The sequence below is a fragment of the Ursus americanus genome, chromosome 12 (assembly GCF_024610735.1).
Source record: "Ursus americanus isolate L20-20 chromosome 12, mUrsAme1.1.p, whole genome shotgun sequence".
NCBI lineage: Eukaryota > Metazoa > Chordata > Mammalia > Carnivora > Ursidae > Ursus > Ursus americanus.
The window spans coordinates 46320715-46340414 of record NC_142138.1 but is presented as its reverse complement, the minus strand read 5'-3'; the positions used below and the strand labels follow the sequence as shown (position 1 = coordinate 46340414).

Below are 19700 nucleotides of genomic sequence, written 5' to 3'. Positions count from 1 at the left end.
AAAAAAAAAAAAAAAAAAGTCTTTACGTGCAACCCCAACCACAACCCCATTTTCCCCCCTACAGGTAACTGCCATGCTGACTTCTATTTTAGAATCATATGGTACGTATTCTTCTGTGTTTACCTCATTTGTGGAATCTTGCTTTTATAAAAGGAATCCATGTTGTTCTATGTGGTTACACTTCACTCAGTTTGCTCTATCGTAGTCCATTGCATGAATATACCACAATTTACTTATCCATTCTGTGTTGATGGATGTTGGGTTGCTTCATTTGGGCTAGTAAAAATAATATTATTATGGACATTCTTGTATGGGTAACCTCACACATTTATGCTTCTGTGATGTATATACCTAGAAGCAGATATATACCTAGAAGGTTATAGGATACGGAATTGTCAGTTTTTCCAGATTATATCAAACCGTTTGTTCAAAGTAGTTGGGTCAGTTTATACTCCTGCCACGGGTGTGTCAGTGTTGGCATTGCTTCACCTCTTTGTCCACTCTTGTTATTATCCATCTTTTAAATTTTAGCTCTTCTAGTGGGTGGCTAGTGATATCATTGTGGTTTTAATTTGCATTCCCCCTAATTACTATTGACATTGAGCACCTATGCATACTGTTTTGGCCATTTGGATAGTTTCAGTTGTGAAGTATCTATTCAAGATTCTTTTGCCCATTTTTCTATTGGGTTGTGTATTTGTTATATTCTAGAAATGAGACCTGTATCAATTAGATGTTAAATGTCTTTTCCCATTCTGTGGCTTATCTTTCCATGACCTTTAATGATACCTTTTGATGAATAGAAGTGTTTTATTTTAATGGAGTCCAATTTACCAATCTTTCCCATCAAGATGTTGCTTTTGTGTCCTGTTTAACACTAGGATCTGAAGGTCAAGAAAATATGCTTCTGTATTTTGTTCTAAAATATTTTTGCCTTTCACATTTTGGTCTCTAATCCAACTGGAATTAATCTTGGTTATGATGTTAGGTAGGAGCAAAATTTATTTATGTTTTTTCTCCATGTAGGTACTCAATTTTTCCAGGACCACGTTCTGTCCTTTCTAAGTGTGATTCCTACAACATCCCCATTTAACTCACCAGTTGGGCTTGGCAGAAGCAGATGAGTCTCAGAGAATGGCTGTAGAATACCAAATTTAGGTAAGTAATTGACTCCAATCATAATTGCTCTTCCAGATGCGGTCTTATCCTGCAGCAAATCAGCATAGCCCTGAGTTCGTGGTATCCAGCTCTGGATCTGGGAAATGCTTTTTCTCAAGATCCATTTGTAAGGCCCACTAGAAGCAGTTTGTTCTTACCTAGCAAGGACAGCCTGACACTTTGACTTCACGACTATATTTTACTTTGGGACTACGTCAGCTCTCTGGCTCTGGGTCATAATTCAGTATTCAAGGACTTCATTTATTTTAACATCCCTCTGAACATCATGCCAATTAGACCTGGTGGGCAGAAAGTAGCAAGTACTCTAAATACCGCATCGGAAAGAGGGAGATAAAAACGTATAAAAATTCAGAAGCCCATCAGCATGATGAAGTTTTTAGGGCCCCAGTGTTTCCAGGTATATCCCAGGATATCCCAAGTTGCTTCCCCTTGTACTCCTGCCACTGAAGTACAATGCTCCCCAGGCATCTTTGGATTCCGGAGGCAATATATTTTGTATTCGAATGTGATTTTCTGCCCCCATTTGACAATTAACCCTTGGAGGTGCCTGTTTTGAGTGGGGCCCGGAGCAAGAAAAGGCTACAGATCCAAACTGCAGTACAAGCTGCCTTGCTGCATGGACCTTGCAACCCAGAAGACCCAATGAAGCTCAATGTAGTTATGGCCTGTGGTGATGCTATGTAGAGCCCCTCATAAGCACAGTGGAACTCAGGGTTTTAAATCAAAGCCATGCCCTCTTTTACGTATTATTACCCTTCTCTTGAAAAAGTACCCCTAGCTTGCTCCTGGATCTTGGATGAGATTGAACACTTGACTGTGGAATACCAACTGACCATGTGACCGGAGCTCCCCATATCACGAACTGCGTATTATTTCATCTGGGTATTCTTAAATTTGAGAAAGTACAATATGTACAAGATCAAGCTCAAGCAGGTCCTGAAGGCAGAGGCAAGCTACGTGATCACGTGGCTCAGAGGCCTACAGCAACTGTGACATAGCTTCTTCTTGCTGTCATGGGGAGTACCTGTAACTTGTTAACTGAGGAAGACAGAACTCAGGCCTGGGATATGGACGGTTCTTCACAAGTTGCTTCAGCAATGACCATTCCAGTCTAGAGTGTCTCTGAAAGGTGAAAGTGACATCTTCTCAGTGGGCAGAACTTTGAGCAGTACTCCTTGGCTGTCTACTTTGTCTAGGTAAAGAAATGTCCATGGTGTAGACCTACAGTATTTCATGGGCAGTGGCTAATGTTGGCCATGGAATCAGTCACTTTGAAAGAATGAGATCAAGAAGACTAACGACAGGGAGATCTGAGGCAGAGATACATGAATGGACCCGTCGGGATGAACACAAAATATAAGGATATCTGTGTACCATGTGATGTTTATCAAAGGGCAACCACTGTGAAGAAAGCCTTCATCGATCAAATGCACAGGTTGACTCACCCTATAGATGTCAGTTACTCTCTTTCGCTAGCATTCCAGTGCTTGCTCAGTGGGCTCTTCTACAAAGCAAATATGGCAGCAGGGATGGAAGTTATACATGGGCTCAGCAATATACAATTTCTCTCACCAATCCTGATCTTGCTGTTATCACTGCCAAGTGTCTAACCTGCTATGAACAGATATCAATGCTGAGCCACCAGTAGGGCCTCACTTCCTGGGAGATACCAGCTGCCTAGTGGCTAGTTAATCACATTGGATCTCTTCTCTAGTGGAAGGGCCAGCAATTTGTCTTCATAAAAATACTTATTTTGGATATGAATTAGAAGTCCCTTCCTATAACACTACCAACCACAATATTATAGACGTTGTGAGAGCACAATATAACTTCTAAATGAGAACAATATTTCACAACCAAAGAAATGTAGCAACAGGTCATGGCTATGAAATTCATAGGTCTTTCCATGTACCAAATCACCCAGACACCAGATGTGGCCAGCTTGATAAAGTAATAGAATGACTTATAAAAGACTCAGTTATTTGGCCAGCTGGGAGACAAGACTCTGAAAGGTTGAGGTGCTATCATACAAGATAAAAAAGTACTTTGAATCAGTGATCAGTGTAAGATCATTTTACCCACTGCCAGAGTACAAGGGTCTAGAAATCAAGGAATAACAATAGGATGGATTTCTGTCCATATTATATTTAATAATCTACTCACAGAATTTTTTATTCCCATCTCTGTAAACCTGGGCTATGCTGGTTTGGCAGTCTTAGTTCCTATGGAAGAATGTTTTTATCAGAGCACACAAAATGGTTCAAATGAATTAGAAGTTGAGACACACTTGAATATATTAGGCTCCTTATGATACTAAACCCACAAGCAAAGAAAGAGAATCCCATAATGGCTGGGGTGATTGATCCAGATTATTACAGCAAAATTGGGCTACTGATACACAATGAGGTCAACAAGAACTATGTCAGGAGCCCAGAAAATTCTCTGGGTTGCCTCTTAATATTTCTTGTTAATAAGCAACTCAACTACTGAAGGTTTAGATCCTTCCAGAATGAGGTTTTGGCCACCATGCTAAGTAGAGAGCCTTGACCAGTGAAAGTACTGACTAAGAACAAAGAAGAATGGAGTAAAGGAAGAAGTCAAAAATACCAGCTGCAGTTTCATGACCAGTTATAGAAATAAGTACCAAAATACTCCTCAAAATTTTTTTTGTTCTGTATATCTTTGTATGTATTAACTATTTTTCCTTCCCTCTTCCTGCAAGTTCTTCCCTTTCCTTCCCTCAAGTTACGTAAGAGATGGTGGTGGTGGTGAACTTTACAGTTTCATCTTCAGGTTACAAAATATCCAAGCGGAACTGTGGAATTATGATTGAACTAGAAGAATTAACACCAGTGAGTATAATAGTAACTGATGGGACTTTAGTTCTCCCCCTTTGGGGGAAAAGGTGAAAATCTCTTCATTTGTACAAAAAAAATAGTTTAATTTGCATAGATGGAAGCATAAAATCTGCATAGATGGAATCAGAAAAATTGTAGAGAAATTTAAATATGGGTACGGAGTATGTGGGAATGCTTAATAGCCTAAAGGGAAGATTGTGCTGGTTACTTGCTACAGGCACTCAGGTCTCTCCCCTCTCACTTCACGCGTGCGCACACACACACACACACACACACACACACCCATCCTCCTATATTCTGTGGTTCTTCTGGGTTGGGATATTCAAACTACATTTCCCAGACTTCTTTGCCAGCTGGATTCCTGTTGGGTTTGGTCAATAGAAGGAACTGCTGGAAGATCTGAAGGTAGCACAGGGTACTGTGATAGTTGTTGGCATTTGCTGTAGTGGTAGCAAGTGGCAACTCCAATAGACCAGAGACAGTACCTATCAGCAGCTTTAGCTCTGGTCCAGGCAGCACCATGTGAGCAGATCTGGGACCAAATACAACAGTTTTTAAAGTGCAGCAGCAGGTACGCACTCTTGGCAATTTGAACTCTGAGGATATCACCCTCCTCTCTTTTTCTTTTTTCTCATCCAGTCCCATTCCTTCTCTGTTTTGCTCTTCCAGCCTTCTAACCAATCCCTGCTTTAAATTCACTGTTAGAAATACCTAAGCTGGTTTCTGATTTCTTAACTGGGCTTCAACTCATTAACCATTCCTTTAATTCTTATATTTTTCAGTTCTAGAATTTCTATTTGTTTTGCTTTTTGTTTTGTTGTTTTTCAAATACAAATATACCATGTCGCCTTTTACAGTTTCTAATACCAGTTCCAAGTTTGGCTTTTGTCTACTAGAACATACTAAGCATAACTGTTCCATGATCTACGTCTAATAATTCCAGCATGTAGAGTCCCTGTGGGTCTATTACTATTGTCTATTGTTTCGGTTGTTTCTCGCTGATAGTATCTTGTCTCTTCACGAGTCCAATTATCTCTGATTATTTGCTGCATATTGAATTTTAAAATTGCTCATAGATAAAATTTGACACCTAGGATAATGTTATCTTCCTCCAAAGATTTGGAGGATATGGGGGCATTAGAATCATGAACTACTTTAATCCAAATTCAAAGTTTAAGACTTTCTGGACCTAACAGAATCCTCAAAGTTTAGCTATAGTACTACGACAATTAGTTTATTCACACTTCAGTCTTACTCTTACAGTGTAGTCCTTCAGGGGTCCCAGCTCTTGGCCTCACCTCTTCTGTCTTCTGGAAGTCCTAATTATCTTTCCGTAAGTACCTCAGGCTGAAAAGAAAGCATCCGAGTTTGAGGCAAAAATATCAATGGAAACAATTCTCCTCCTCTAAAGTTAAGAAAATACCAAAAAGACTCTTAAAGACTTTTTGCATATAATTTAAATTTTTCTTTTATTCAGAGATGGTCAAATTAAATTTATATAAGTCTCTAACACTGTTAAGGTTAGTTTTGCATTCTGATGTGTATATTTGTGAAAGACTGAGATGTAAACATCCAAGAAAGTGATCATAACCAATACTTTTTAAACATAATTTTAGCAAATAGAAATTTAATTAATTTGGAGAAAGTCACTGTGAACATTCAATTTTGCCTGATTCAAGTTCTTCTCTAGGGGTAGAGGGTCAAATGTGAAGATGAAAGTTTGGAGGAGAACCACAAAGCATGGTGTAGAAAACACCTGACCAGAGAAGATTCAAGGTATAATAAAGGACTAGAAGTTCTGTTGTGATAAAATTCAGACCAGCCCCCTACTACTTCTACTGTCACAGCCTTGATGGCAATAACTTTTAATCTCCTTGCTTAGTAAATCAAATGAAGCAGTAATAATGACCAGCCCCAAATTTTCAAGCCTGTTTTCAGTTTAGCATACCGGTAGCCTAGCTTCTCCTTGCCATATGCTGTTCCCATAGAACAACCTAACTACATTTACCAGTTCTCGAAGAAAAAGATCATAAACACTCTGGAATGAGGTAAAATGAACCAAAAATCCCCTCTCATTTGAACCCCATAAGATGATCAATAGGTAGGTATAACTTAATTATAAGGATGCCTGAAAGTGAGGCAATCAGATTGAACCACCATTGTCCCAAAGCAGCACCGTCAAGAAACACTACCCGCATACTGCAACATGTCCTCACGTATGTCTCCCACCAGTTATGATGTTATAATGACATCACTGTACTCCATAGACTGCAGTGAGAGGGATTTGCATGGCCTTTCCTCCATCACTTGGCCCCTTCTTTTGGAAGCACAGTTGGCTTTATGAACACAAATACCCTTTCTCAAACATAAATGCCTCCTTAAACGTTTGTTACAGATTGTAATACAAGCTTTCATTTTATGGCTTCTTCTCTCCTTGGGTCATAATAAGTGTATTTTAAGATCATCATACTTTAGCAGATTTCCTAAGAAATATAAAATAGTATCTCTATATCATTTTCTCCATCCACCAAGTCAAGTTCATTTTATGTGAAACATTCTCCCCTTGTAAAACCAGAAGGTAAGTTTTTCCAAAAATTATTTTAAGGGGCATCTGGGTGGCTCAGTTGGTTAAGCATTCGACTCTTGATTTTGGCTCAGGTCATGATCTTAGGGTCGTGAGATCAAGTCCCACGTTGGGCTCCATGCTAGGCATGTAGCCTGCTTAAGATTCTCTCTCTCCCTTTCCATCTGTGCCCCCCCCCAAAAAATAATAATTTTAATTTAAATTGACTCTTTAATCCTGCAACTAGCAAATCCCATGCTATCTAGGACCCCAAAGAAAGTGATCAAAAATCAAGTTCTATAGAACTTGTTTAGTTTGTATTTAAACAGTTTATGTACTTTCACAAATAAATCAATGTTATATTTTTCTTAACATTCAAATTAAAACATTAGACATAATATGCTGAATGTGGGAAAATCGTGATCAAATGCTAAAAATGTAAACATGAAAAAAGTGAACATGAAAACAAACCTTTTAAAAAATTCATTTAATTACAAGAAAATTGGCCAGAAAATTGCATAGTTCCAAACAAATCCTCTAGATAATCACAAGGGCTCACTTATCATCATCATTTTATATTTATCTTTCAAATAATGTTCCATCTATTGAACCTAGCCTTTACTGGCAAAAATTAGAATACACGGCTGTTTTTCCCGTTTAATAGTCCATAAACAAAATGGGCTTTTGTTCCTGAAGTTAGAATGGTGTCTATCATTTTGATTCAGAGAAACTTTAAAATTGTTTCCTTACGAGGATTTCAATTAGCCATTCCCCAAATCCACTGTAAAACACAAAACAAAACAAAGCAAAACAAAACAAAACGCCACTGCTGTCTTACTAAAAGAGTCCTGTCTCCCATGTCATCTTAGCAGCCCGAGCACAAATTCAGAGAAAAGCTTCTCAAGTCCTGCAGTTTCAAATTCCTTTTGTAACTCATCCAACGATGAATACTCTTTGACTTCAAATGCCAGAAACCTGCGTTATACAAGAGAAACTCATGAATATGCCTAGATTTGTCAGAGTATAATTACCGATTCAGTTACTTTTCCATCTGCAATAGTACTAAATTATACCTTTTGTGTTCTCTCTGTACTTTTGTTTCAAACAGTACGCTAATCATTTTCTCTTTGCATTTCTTTCCACTTGAGTCCACATCTACTCTGGAGGTTTTCTGAAGAATCAGGTACTCCTAAATGATAAATCAGTACATTAAATACATATCTTACTCTGGATCTCCACGTCCTAGTTTTAAAGGAGCCATGTACCTGCAGGCTTATTTTACTGCCTAGAGTACTCTCTTTCTGAATCAAGCAGTAAGAGGACTACAGTGTCTTTCTACACTAGGCAGCAGAATGTGCTGGTAGAAGGAGGCCATCAAACTACACAGGTTTAAATCTGGACTGTGCAGCCTCCTTGATCTGATTCCAGGCTAAGCCCTCTCTACCTCAGGAGCCTACTCCATAAAATGGTACTTAGAACAGCACCTACCTTATGGGAAGCTGTGATGATTAAATGAGTGAATACATGCAAAGTGCTCAGAGGACAGCCTGGCACAATTAATAGTACCAGCTAGTGGCAGTATTATTACTACTTCGGTGTCTGCAAGAAGTTAATAGGTACACAGCACTTACAATTCCAAATTGGATGGCATCTATAAATATGTACCTGTAATTCTCAATCCTGATATATAGTCTTAAAAAATCTAACAGAAATATTTACATTAAATGGCATTGTAGGGAAAGCTCACAAAAAAGAAAAAACTCTTTAAATAAAAAGCATAATTTTTCTACATTAGCAAAGTTCTAGTCATATGAATAAATACTTGTTATTTAATTGATGGATCCAATCTGAGTAACAACATCTGCAAAACAGCCGCACTTAGCCTAACATTCCTGAGCTGGTTTAAAGAAAAATCTGAGCCTTTTAGGGAAATATGAACAAGGAAATTAATTCGTATTCATTTCATCAGCCAGGAGTTTACCCTAAATATCAAGTTTTATAGATATACTATAAATCACCTTGCAATATCTGGTTCTTTGGTCAAACCTCAAACCAAGATTTAGATTAAACTATAATTATTGGTGGCACCTCTATGCTATAACCCCAGCACTAATCTGGTTAACCAAATGCCAAATAAGTATTGCGATAAGGCCCCATCCGAAAAAAGCTAGGTAGTTATTCTACAAATCTTTCAGATTATAGGTTGTGCAAGCTAAATCTGTTTTGAATAAATTCAGTTGTAAGTATTCTTGACCCAACCCATCTGAAAGCATAAACCTATTAAGTGATTTGTAGCGCTTTCAAGATTTAAAATATAATAAGCAGCTTTCCTCGTCTGGTCCCACATAAAACAGGCTAGATGAGTTGAGAATGCGAACTTGGAGAATCTGAAGAAGATGATGGTTTTGAAAGCAGCTGCTGCGACAAGTCAGGTGGAAAGCAAAAGTTAGGTAGGAGGTGACAAGCTGACAGCCTAACGATGCTACTTCCACGAACACTAAATCCTGGTTAGGAGGGACCAGCTCCTCTTTCCAGGTATTACAGAAGCCAAATTAAAGTGTCAGCATGTGTTTTTAACTGCCAAAAAGTTCAAACTTTTACACACTACCTACAGACACCTTGCTGTGCCTAAGGAATGAAATACAAATTGCACAAACTTTTAGTGCACATTTATAAAGTCAAGGCTCAAAGCTAATTAGAGAAACAAACATTCGCACACCACAGAGATTTTTTTTTATGACATCACTTTCATTATGTGGAATAATTTTTAAGATATTATCTACTTATTCTTCAAGCTTTGCAAGTTTGTAGCTGTAATTAGAAGTTAGAGACATTCTTTAAAAAATGGAGATCCATTAACATCTTAACGACTAATCTGTCCCATCGTCACAAAACACACTTATAGACACACCATTTTAGCAGAAAATAGCCAAATTTATATTCAACATCACACGTTTTGGCACCTTGATATTGCTTCTGTCTCCTTGTAGTAAAATCAGTATTATTTTACCCATGAACATCAGTCTTCCTGTCAGCTTTAAATCGGAAGCCCACTTCTCAACAGTTTTGACATATTTGGTCTTTGCTCTCATGTGATCTAAACGCAAAAGAGTCAGCCACAGTCCATCATCCACAGTCATGCCCGTTGCAAAAGTACTGCCACTTCCAGTGTCTGGTTGGTTGAGGACGTGCCTGAGATTCTGCTGAATCCAGAGAACCAGCTCGTGAACCATAGGTTCCGACAAAAGGTTCTCTGCTTGCTGAAGTAACTTCTCTTTCACAGTCACGGACTGGGCCCGGGTCAGGTGCTCGGAGTGTACCGAGATACCAGGCAGGCACGAAGGGTAATTGACTGGCAAATGGAACACCAACTCTAAAGGTACATCCGCACCCGTAAGTCCTTCGGCTTTTGTGAGAATTCTGAACACCGTCCCATCTGTCTCTGGAAAACATCCAAAAACAATGATTAGCTATACATAATTCGATTTGAATGGCACACTAAGAAGTTAAAATTTTTGTTTCCAATGTCGACTTAGGTTTCATGAGAAAACTGGAGTTATTTCACAAAGAGACACATAACTCCAGGAGAGCCATGATTTGCAGATCATCGGCTTCAACCACACACATATACTCCTGGATTCCTGCATCCCAGTACCCAGGGCTTCTGGGGCATTTACCCTTGCTATTGCCCCATTTTTTTTTTTCAGGTTTATCAGAAGGGTAAAGCACGCAATTTTTTTTCTACCCTCACTTAGTTCTAATTCTGCAATAAACTCCCGTGAACATTCAGAGAAACAGTTGCATATCTATAAAATCAACGATTAATTGAAAAGTTACACAGTACATCCAAGGAAGGTCATTGTGTGGAAAATCCATGCCAAAGCAAACACCGCAATGCTGTGTGGCTGCAGGGCCCGAGAAACTGATGACTGTGCAGGAGACAGTAACTGCCTGGCCCTGCTCTTTTCTGACTTCAAATGTATTAGTATCAGTGTAACATGAAGGTAGCAGGATGAACTAAAATGGGGCGGACATCAATTCAGCCCTCTCTGGCTCCATGAGGGGTGGGGGGAGCACACACAGGCTAGGAGATGAAACACTGCTCCCTTTCAGATTTGCTCGACTTCACCCCTCTGATGTGTTCCACATCGCTTCACCCCACTTTTCAAAAAGTTGATAAAACGTCAGGCTGATTCATTCTGCAGGGGGCAGAAGCACACAGATCAGAAGAGCAGAGTAGAACAGAACTGGGTGCAGACGAATCTCTTTGAAGCTAACTTGCCTCTCTCTACCCCTACTTCTTTCTCCACACGCCCTTGTTCCAGCCTCCTTCACGAGAGAGGCAGCCAAACCTTTCTCATTTCCATACCTGGATTGCTGCTCAACAGCCTCAACAACTGGAACCCGACTGTGTCCCCCTCGAAAGAATCAGACAGAATATTAACATGGCTTTCGAGCCATCTGATTCCATTTATATAAAAGCTGTCGTTACAGGCGTTGATTCACATAGGACCAAACACATCTGCTACAAAAGGGTTTCTGCTGTTGTTGTTTAATAGACTCTGGTATCAGCTGCAAAGCACTACTATTTTAAGACACCACCCAGAAACACAGACAGTAACCATTATAAAGATCATATTAAAATGATACAACTAAAATGTGTTTACATAAGTAAAACGGGTACTGCATAAAGAAAAAGTTTCCAAACCTAACTTAGTACGTTCCTCTACAATCCATCATACTTCTCAAAACCCTTCTTTCTTTCATCTAGTTCCTTATTTTTTTAATCTTATTATTAAATAGGGTCCATATATGTCAGTTAGATTAGTACATTCCACTATGTGAAATGGGCACTATAAATACACCTACAGACGACGTATGACCGTTAGACTGAATAAATTCTCCAGAAATCCTTTAGGGAGCCCACCTTCTCCCTCAAGGGGAGGCATAACTTCTGAAGATCTTTATACATTCATCATTCAACAAACATCACCTCTCTAAAATCTGTCTTATGATTCCCATGGTACTTTGAACTTATTTTATGGTACTTTCATACCAGAATTATCATGTTTGAACCAAATGAACTATTTTCTTCACCACTGGAATATCTCAATTTCCTTTTGGACAACAACCAAGAAATGATTTTACAGGTTATAAGAAACTTTTAAATTTTAGTTAAACAGCTCTGAGCACTAGCTTGTACCCATGGGGCTCACAGGTGCAGAAGTCCTTGCTACTCATGATAGGCTAAATAATGTGGATGTGTTAATCCCCAGAACATGGCAAAAGGGCCTTTGCAGATGTGATCGGGTTAAGGATCCTGAGATGGGCCCTATATGTAATCACAAGTGTCCTTATAAGAGTGAGGCAGAGGGAGACTGTACCACAAAAGGCAATGTAATCACTGAAGTCAGATGCCACGCTACCGGCTTGGAAGATAGAGAAGGACCATGAGCGAAGAGGCACAAGAAATGCAGCTCTAGAAGCTGGAAAAGGCAAAGAAGTGGATTCTCCCCCTAAAGCCCCCAGAGGGAACACAGCCCTGCTGACCACATGCTTTCAGCCTGGTGAAGCTGATTTTAGACTTCTGATCTCCAGGACTACAAGAGAAAAAATATGCATTATTTTAAGCCACCACACTTTTGGAAATTTGTTATAGTAGCCACAGGAAACTAATACAGTACCTGTGTCCACAAAGCAAGCTTTTCCGTTCAAGCAAGAATCCGTTCCTGATCAAAACCCTGAAACCCACAGTGTCCTCCAATCTCTGCCATACGTTAAGTACCCACCTGCTCCTCCCCAGTGCAGATAACCAACTGACAGAAACAGGCAGTCCAGCGAGAAAGTATGAAAATGCTATTGAGCTGGTCTTTCTACTCCTGACCAATTTTTATTTTTCTCTCTCAGTGATTTTCTGGTCCTAGTCAGCAAATAGTAAATAAGGGAGAGGGGCACCTGGTGGCCGAGTTGCTTGGGCGTTCAGCTCTCGATTTCAGCTCAGGTCATGATCTCAGGGTGGTGGGATTGAGCCCTGCGCTGGGCTCCATGCTGGGTGTGGAGCCTGCTTGGGATTCTCTCTCTCTCTCTCTCTCTCTCAAAAGAAAAAAAAAAGCAATGGGAAAAATCCTCACTTTTGCCTTAGAAAATTGTAAAATTCTTTTCATATGTTTAAAAGAAAAATTGCTTTGATTCTTTCAAGAATTGGGAAGGATTAACATTCTTCCTAATTGGTCTTCTCAGAGACAGTGACTCCCTGCCCATTTCCCTCCCAACACACACACACACACACACACACACACACACACACACACACACACACTGGGGCTACAAACTAAAATAACACAAAATGATGTTATCCCTATTGGAAAATGAAAAGCCCAAAAATGACCCCACTCTGCTGATATTTAATGTGGTAATAAAATTATACATTCTTTTAAAAACTCATTTTCTCCCTAAAACTCTCAAAGTATGTGTACTACTCTTACACTTCACATCTGCTTTAGTTTGTACATGCAATTAAACTGGCTCTCTCTCATGTCAGAAGTTTTCATATAACCACATGTACAGTCACTCTGATTTTTTCAGTAAAAAAAAGAGACACAAAAAACAAAGTTGCCTCTATCTGCTTTAAGACTATTAACAGCTTAGAAAGAATGATTAACAGAAAAATAATTGTGCTCTAAATCTAATGCTAATCTTTGCCCCTCCCTGACCTCAACAAACTCGTTAACTCACAAATTCATCATTGTCAATAAACAACTATGCCCCAGAAACCTTATGCTTGCCCTAGAAAACTAGAATTTTCATAAGTTCCAAGACTCTTTTAATCTAAAGATCCTACCAAAAGATGTAGACCTCACCTCTGGTTGAAATTCACATATAAATTCCCTAGTTTTTCTTTCTTTTTTTTTTTTTAAGTAAGTCACTCTGCCTTATAATAAGTGTATCAATTTCATAAATAAAACACTAACTGAAATAGGTTTCAGACCTTGTTCTTCCTTACAAGTAGATGAAAGAAACTGTACACCTAACCACACTCCAAACAACAGAAATTCAAACTAGAGAAACTGAACTGAACCCCAAATTCCAGAGCAGTGTTATTTTTAAGGATTTCCCTACTTCATAGTCACATAATAGGAACTTAGTAAATGCTGTCCAATAACAGAAGACATTGGAAAATGTAAACAATTTAATAGAATGAGTTCTTCAAGATTCATTTAGAGCCCGTTAAGAAACCATATACAACTGACTTTCCTTTTACTTGCTTTTTTTTCTTCAATTTTTAGATATCCTCAGAGTAAGCCTTTGTTCAGAAAACCAAGAAGCACCCCCCAATCCCGTCTTGTACTACACTGAACAGGGCTTTCTTTCCTTTTCCTCCTGGGCAGCTCGCCACAAGTACGCATCCACTTGTGCTTGTTTTTATGCTATGGCTGGATTTTTATATGTGTTTAAAATGTGGTTACAGGGAAAAAAGCAAAAGGAAAACTAAAAATAAGTGAAGCTAAAAGTGGCAATCCCATCCTTTAGAAGTCAAGTTCAAGGCTGAATTGGTTTTACAGAGGTGAGCACAGTACTGACAATCAGCAGGAAACAGCTGAGCAGATTTAGAGGGGTCAGTGGGTGACAGTCATGATTCATTTTGCAAGAGGGCCCAATCCAATCTGAACATGAGTATTAGCAGAAGACAAAAATTCATGCTGAAGCTACTGTGCAAACATTATATGATATTGAGTCCTATATACCTCCCATTTTACAACTTTTTGATCCACAAGGTAATTTCCAGAAATACAGCTCCACATATAATGAGCACTGACCACAGCAATATAATCTGTGACCCTCAACTACCTCATCAGGAAAATGAGGATTTATAACAATATCAATTTCATCTATCTGATAGGTGTGCACACATATGCATGCCCACACACTCGCCTTCAGAATTACTCTGAACATAAACTGGGTGACACCCATCTCCTTTCTCTGCATGCTCATTATTGCTCTTTCACAACTGTTACCCTTGCTAAGAATTCTCTTCCTCATGCAGCAGCCCCATCTCTGTCAAGGGTCCATACACTCTGGTGCCTGGTGGTTAACCAGTCTGAGCATCTATTAACTTCTCTATGAAACAAAAAGCTAAGATTACCCCTCATCAAGTAAGATGCATTTGAATTATGAGGCACATGGAAGGCGACCCCAATTAAACCTGGCACCTGGCCTGACTGCACTGTACAGGGAGGCGTAGAATATTTCTGATTTGGTCTACCCACAGCCCTCCCTAGTAGACAGCAGTGTGGGGGTTTACTTCATTTGTATCTGTAAGAGATAGTTATACCTGATGCCTCTTACTATAAGCTTACTATAACCATTGTAAAGAGGCCAGGTGCTTAAGTCCCCTGAAATTCCCAGCACAAATTAGCCCAACTTAGCTGATTCCAATTAGTCAGCCTCTTTAATCTTATGGCCTCAATAGTTGACCCTTGGGTTGGGAGCCTAACCCTTCCTGGGCAACCAGAAGCGCAATCTCACCCACAGTATCCCACAATGTTCTCCTGATTCCAGCGGCAACAAGAAGGAGCATTATTTGCAGGGAGGCCAGAATGGAACTGATGGTGTTAAAAATGTTCTGGTATCAATCTTATATCCTCCAATCCAGGGTGACGGTGACGGTGACGGTGAGAACAACAGCCAGCAGTTCACTGTATGTTTACTGTGGTCTATTAAAGAAGGCCTTACCTTACTCTTAATTCCCAGCTGTGAACATCAAACATACCTATTTCAATCACTGAATTGTTCTATTCTCCAATGAACCTTTCAGCAACAAAATGTCCTAAGTTGTTACACTGAATTCTTTTATAATTCAATTACTTATTGATGCCAGAACGCTGAATTAAATTAATTAGGAGGCATGGCTTGAAAGTCATGCTCAATTTAACAGCAGATAAAGGGTCCACAGTGTTCTCGCTATTAAGAAACTGCTCTTTCTTTCTATGCTTACTTTTTTAGGTTTTCTCTGACCTGTCAGCAGCATCTTACGCTCTCATGACCCGGCTCACAACCACTCCACTCTTTAAGGTGTGATGGGAAATCATATGTTCATTTTCCCAGGATATTTCAACTGAGGCATTATGAAAGAATTTAGAAAAACTGATGATCTCTCAAATAGCCTGCCTTAGGCAGAAGTAATTATCAATAAAGAGAGACATGGAGACAGGGAGTAAGATGATGAAGAATCATGAATGCTATCCAATCAGAAGAGGCGTGACAAGAACACTAAAAATAAATTATTTCATATGGATTGTCAATGATAGTTTCTATAAGATACAAGACAGGCTAGGCACTGAAAAGGAAGCAGCTCCATTACCCAAACCGGTTCACAGTGCCTGGAACATGACAGTGGTCACATGACCACAGGGGCTGCAAGGAAGAAGAAATGAAAAAGGCCCAGCTCTGGCTTCCTGTGTGAATTAGCAACCAAATGATACCATGAAACCCATCTTAGTCCTAGATGGTTTTCTCACAAGCCCAGAACATTTTTAGACTACTTTCTTAAAGGTCAACCAATTTACGGTCAAAAAGGCAATTTTAATAGTTGCTGAAATATAACAGAAGGCTAAATCCCATGCCAAAAAATTTACATAATAAATTTAAAAGCTAAGTGAAAATTGAAAATTATCTGCATCGCTGCACTTTTTCAAAATCCTCAGTTTGGGTTTTTACGTAATATAAGTCACAGACAGGGACAGAATAAGTTTTAACTATCATCAAAAAATCGCCAGAAGAACCTTTCTAGACTGTAAGCTCCCAGAGGACATGGGCGGTGTCTTTGAACCCTTGTCAGTGTTTACAGGAAATCAGTACACGTGAGCTGAACGATCAACCCCCCAAGAGCCTCTTATTGACAGCCACCTTTAAAGGGACTAGAAAAACCCAAAGAAGAGCAATCAACTAGGGAACATAACTGAGACACGGTTCGGATAGAGCACTGGGAGAATTCAAAGATTCATTCAACAAACATTTACTGACTACCATATGTCTGGTACTGTCCTAGGTGCATGGAGTTTTGTGATTACGTAACAGACAGGGTCCCCGCCCACCTGCATGGCACACTCAATGCCCACAGAGTTAAAACTGTGGTGAGTGCCCCGAAGGAATAATGCACAGCGCTTACAAAAGACAATATGCAATTTGGGGCAGCTGGGTTTAAACGGGGTGTCAGGACAGGCCTCTTTTCAAGGTGAGACCTGAGGTCAACACGGGCGGCCGGAGAAGCCGGGTGGAGCGGGTTCCGGGACCCGGGCTCTGCGGGCGCTCAGGGCCGGGCGCTCGGCCGGTGGCAGTGGGGCTGGGGTGGGGGCGGGCGCGGGCCGGAGGGACGCGGGAGGCAGGGGCCCGCCGGCGAGCCGCACCGGCCTGGGCGCTGCGGTCTCCGTCCCCTGCGGAGTGGCGAGCACGCCGCCACACTGCTTACGTTGGAAGGGGTCGCCTCACTCTCCCGCCTGCTCCCACACATCTCCGGTCCCAGTGCGTGTCGTTCCATCCTTCAACTAGCCGGGTCCCCGAGGGTGGGCCCCGGGGGAGGGAGCCCAGTCCCGGTGGTGGGAAGGAAGGACGCCCGGCCCCTCCCTCGTGGGGGTAGTCACCTGAGCGACTCAGCACTTCCCACTCGTCGGGCCCGCAGAAAATCGCGGCCAGGGCGGAGAGCTCCTCCCGCGCGGGTTCTGCCATGGCCACCCCGTTGCCGCAGCCGCACCTCCCCTTCCGCCGCCGCCGCCGCCGCCCCTACCGGCCCGGAGCGGCGCGGCCGGGCGGCCACTGGGGGGCGCTCCGAGTCTCCCCCGCGCCCCGCGCGGGTTGGGGACGGTGGCCTAGGAGTTCGCCCTGAAGCTCCAGCTTGCAGACTCCAGGCGCGAGGCTGTCTCTTTGGGGGGACTTTTCCCCGGAAGCCAAAGGCGACCGTGCAGCGCACCCATTGCTTTCTGACAGAGGGAGGAGGCCTCTCAGCAAAGCCCGAAATCCCCTAAGTTTAGCCCAGGCTTTGAACACTCACCATTCCCGCCCAGACTTGGCCCTGGGCTGCCGGGCAGAGAACAGACTGGGCGTACGGGACTTGAAGGTTCTAAGAAGACAAAAACAATCAGGAAAGTGCCCAGTGAGGAGGTGAGCCCTGGTCCAGCTCAGAATTGAACTAGGTGTTGGGGACCTTGCAGTTAGCAGGAGACACTCTGTCCCGATGAAGCTGTTAGTGACTCTTGCAGTGTGAGACACCCGGGAAAGGCCCAGGGCAGTCAAAGCCCAGGGACTGGCTTTGGGACTCTGGATTCCTGAGACCTCTCTCTCTTAACCTGGCAAAAGCAGAGGACCTACAGGTTCTGCCATTCTAAGGATGTTACTGGGGTGGCTCTGGACTTTGTGGGGCGCTCTGCGCCAGGGTGCTGGTAACAACGTCTTACCCTTCCCCATTTGTCTCCTGCCTTCACAGGGGACAGCCCAGACGCCTTGGCCTTGGCGGGGGAGCGAGGGGTCTGGGGGGTGGCCTATCAAGTGTGTAAACGTAGCAAACTCTAGCTTTTTTTTTTTTTTTTTTAAGATTTTGTTTATTTGACAGAGAGAGAGAGAGAGAATACAAGCGGGGAAGTGAGAGAGGGAGAAGCAGGCTTCCCGCTGAGCAGGGAGCCCCATTTGGGGGCTCGATTCAAGGACCCTGGGATTATAACCTTAGCCGAAGGCAGACGCTTAACGACTGAGCCACCCAGGCGCCCCTCTAGCTTTTCAATATTATTCATTTTGTGGTGTTCGATGCATACAAAACAGTATGGCTTTTAGAGCTTAATAATGGAATGATCGTCCTTGAATCCAGCACTTCAGTTCAAGAATTTGAGCAATACCAATAGGGAAACCGAGTTATCAGTCCATTCTATTCCAGCTTTTATTTAGTGAGCAAGATTACAATGATCCTCTGCTATAGTTCTATCAGTCAGCATGTTTGGCTTGTCCTTTTGTTTTTCTAAGTAACAATTTAAAATTTTGCAGCCCCAAGAAGTAGCTGGTCTAGCTCACTGAGGTTCCACAATATTTTCTTTGTATCAAAAATTAGTTTGTAAGATAAATCAGAGAACTTAGATGGCTACTCAGTGACTCCTGTCATTGACCTACAGAAGACAAACAAAAGGGCCTGATTTTAAGATTCCGAATCCATGTTACCATCCTTGACATCATTCCCACTGTTGCTAAAAAGGGATTTTAAAAAGGAAAAGATGCTGGCTTCCAAAAACAGGAAATCTAACTAGATAGACTGCAGGAGAAATGCTTTTCTCAGGATGCCATGGGATTTCAGTGACCCCAAGTAATTAAGAGCACCGCTGTGCACATAATTGGAAAGACAAAGGTTTATTTAAACTCATAATTATCTCTGATGTGCCAATTTGTTTAATAATAATTTTAAAAATTTCTTTGAGTTATTTCTAAAATAGCACTTCAGTAGATTCATAATTAGCTTCTAAGGAGTTTGGTGAACAAAAGAATAAATTTTTAATTTAAAATATCACTAAGTTATTTGGTTTTAATTTGAAGTCCAATATCAGTATTAAAAGACAATATTAGTTATCTGACTTATTTATTAAAGATAGTCTACAAAAAATCAAATAGTTCACATCTTATTTTTAATTTCCCAAATTCAACAGAAGTGATATGAGTAAAATAATATGAACTGCCAGACTCCGGTTGTCAGAAATATTAGGAGGCAATTGCAAAGCCTGCTGTCAGCTAGGGTTTCATGAAATTGATGTAAGAGTACATCAATCTATTTAAAATTTTCTTGTCAATAGGTTTCTTCTTTGCTCTTCCTTTCTCTGTTGATTTCTTAACCTGCTTTTCATCCTCCATTTAGCATGTTTAAATAAAAAAGAGGTCGATGTGAATGTCTTTTAAATTGACACTATCCTAAGGCCCTGAAATCCCATGAATAAGTTTCTACTCTCTGACATTTGGAAGTAATCATCACAGAGAAAGCATAATGTCAGCTTGGTATTTCTCACACTATGAAAATATCAGCTACATGTCAAATATCTAAAGCCTACCTTAATGTAATAAATTTTCTTGTA

The 19700-nt window shown here is 40.9% G+C and overlaps 1 protein-coding gene across 35 annotated transcripts in view; it reads right to left on the bottom strand.

Annotated features, from left to right (window-relative positions):
* The window catches only part of RWDD3 (RWD domain containing 3), a 64183-nt gene extending 46832 nt beyond the window's left edge, over positions 1 to 17351 (bottom strand). For 10 of the 35 annotated variants that reach the window (XR_015726325.1, XR_015726328.1, XR_015726326.1 and 7 more), the window contains exons 1-5: positions 17241 to 17351; positions 9564 to 10042; positions 7674 to 7789; positions 7439 to 7575; positions 124 to 5384 (exon numbers count right to left, since the gene is read on the bottom strand). Coding sequence is in view for 2 of the 35 variants with exons in the window: in XM_087866117.1 (XP_087722243.1) it covers positions 7461 to 7575; positions 7674 to 7789; positions 9564 to 10042; positions 17241 to 17325 (795 nt within the window). In the remaining 33 variants the exon portion in view is untranslated. Of the gene's footprint in view, positions 1 to 3; positions 5385 to 7071; positions 7576 to 7673; positions 7790 to 9563; positions 10043 to 17240 lie in introns of those variants that run through there. The other 25 variants (XR_015726337.1, XR_015726342.1, XR_015726345.1 and 22 more) reach the window with 25 other exon arrangements.
* Positions 17352 to 19700: the final 2349 nt, after the last annotated feature.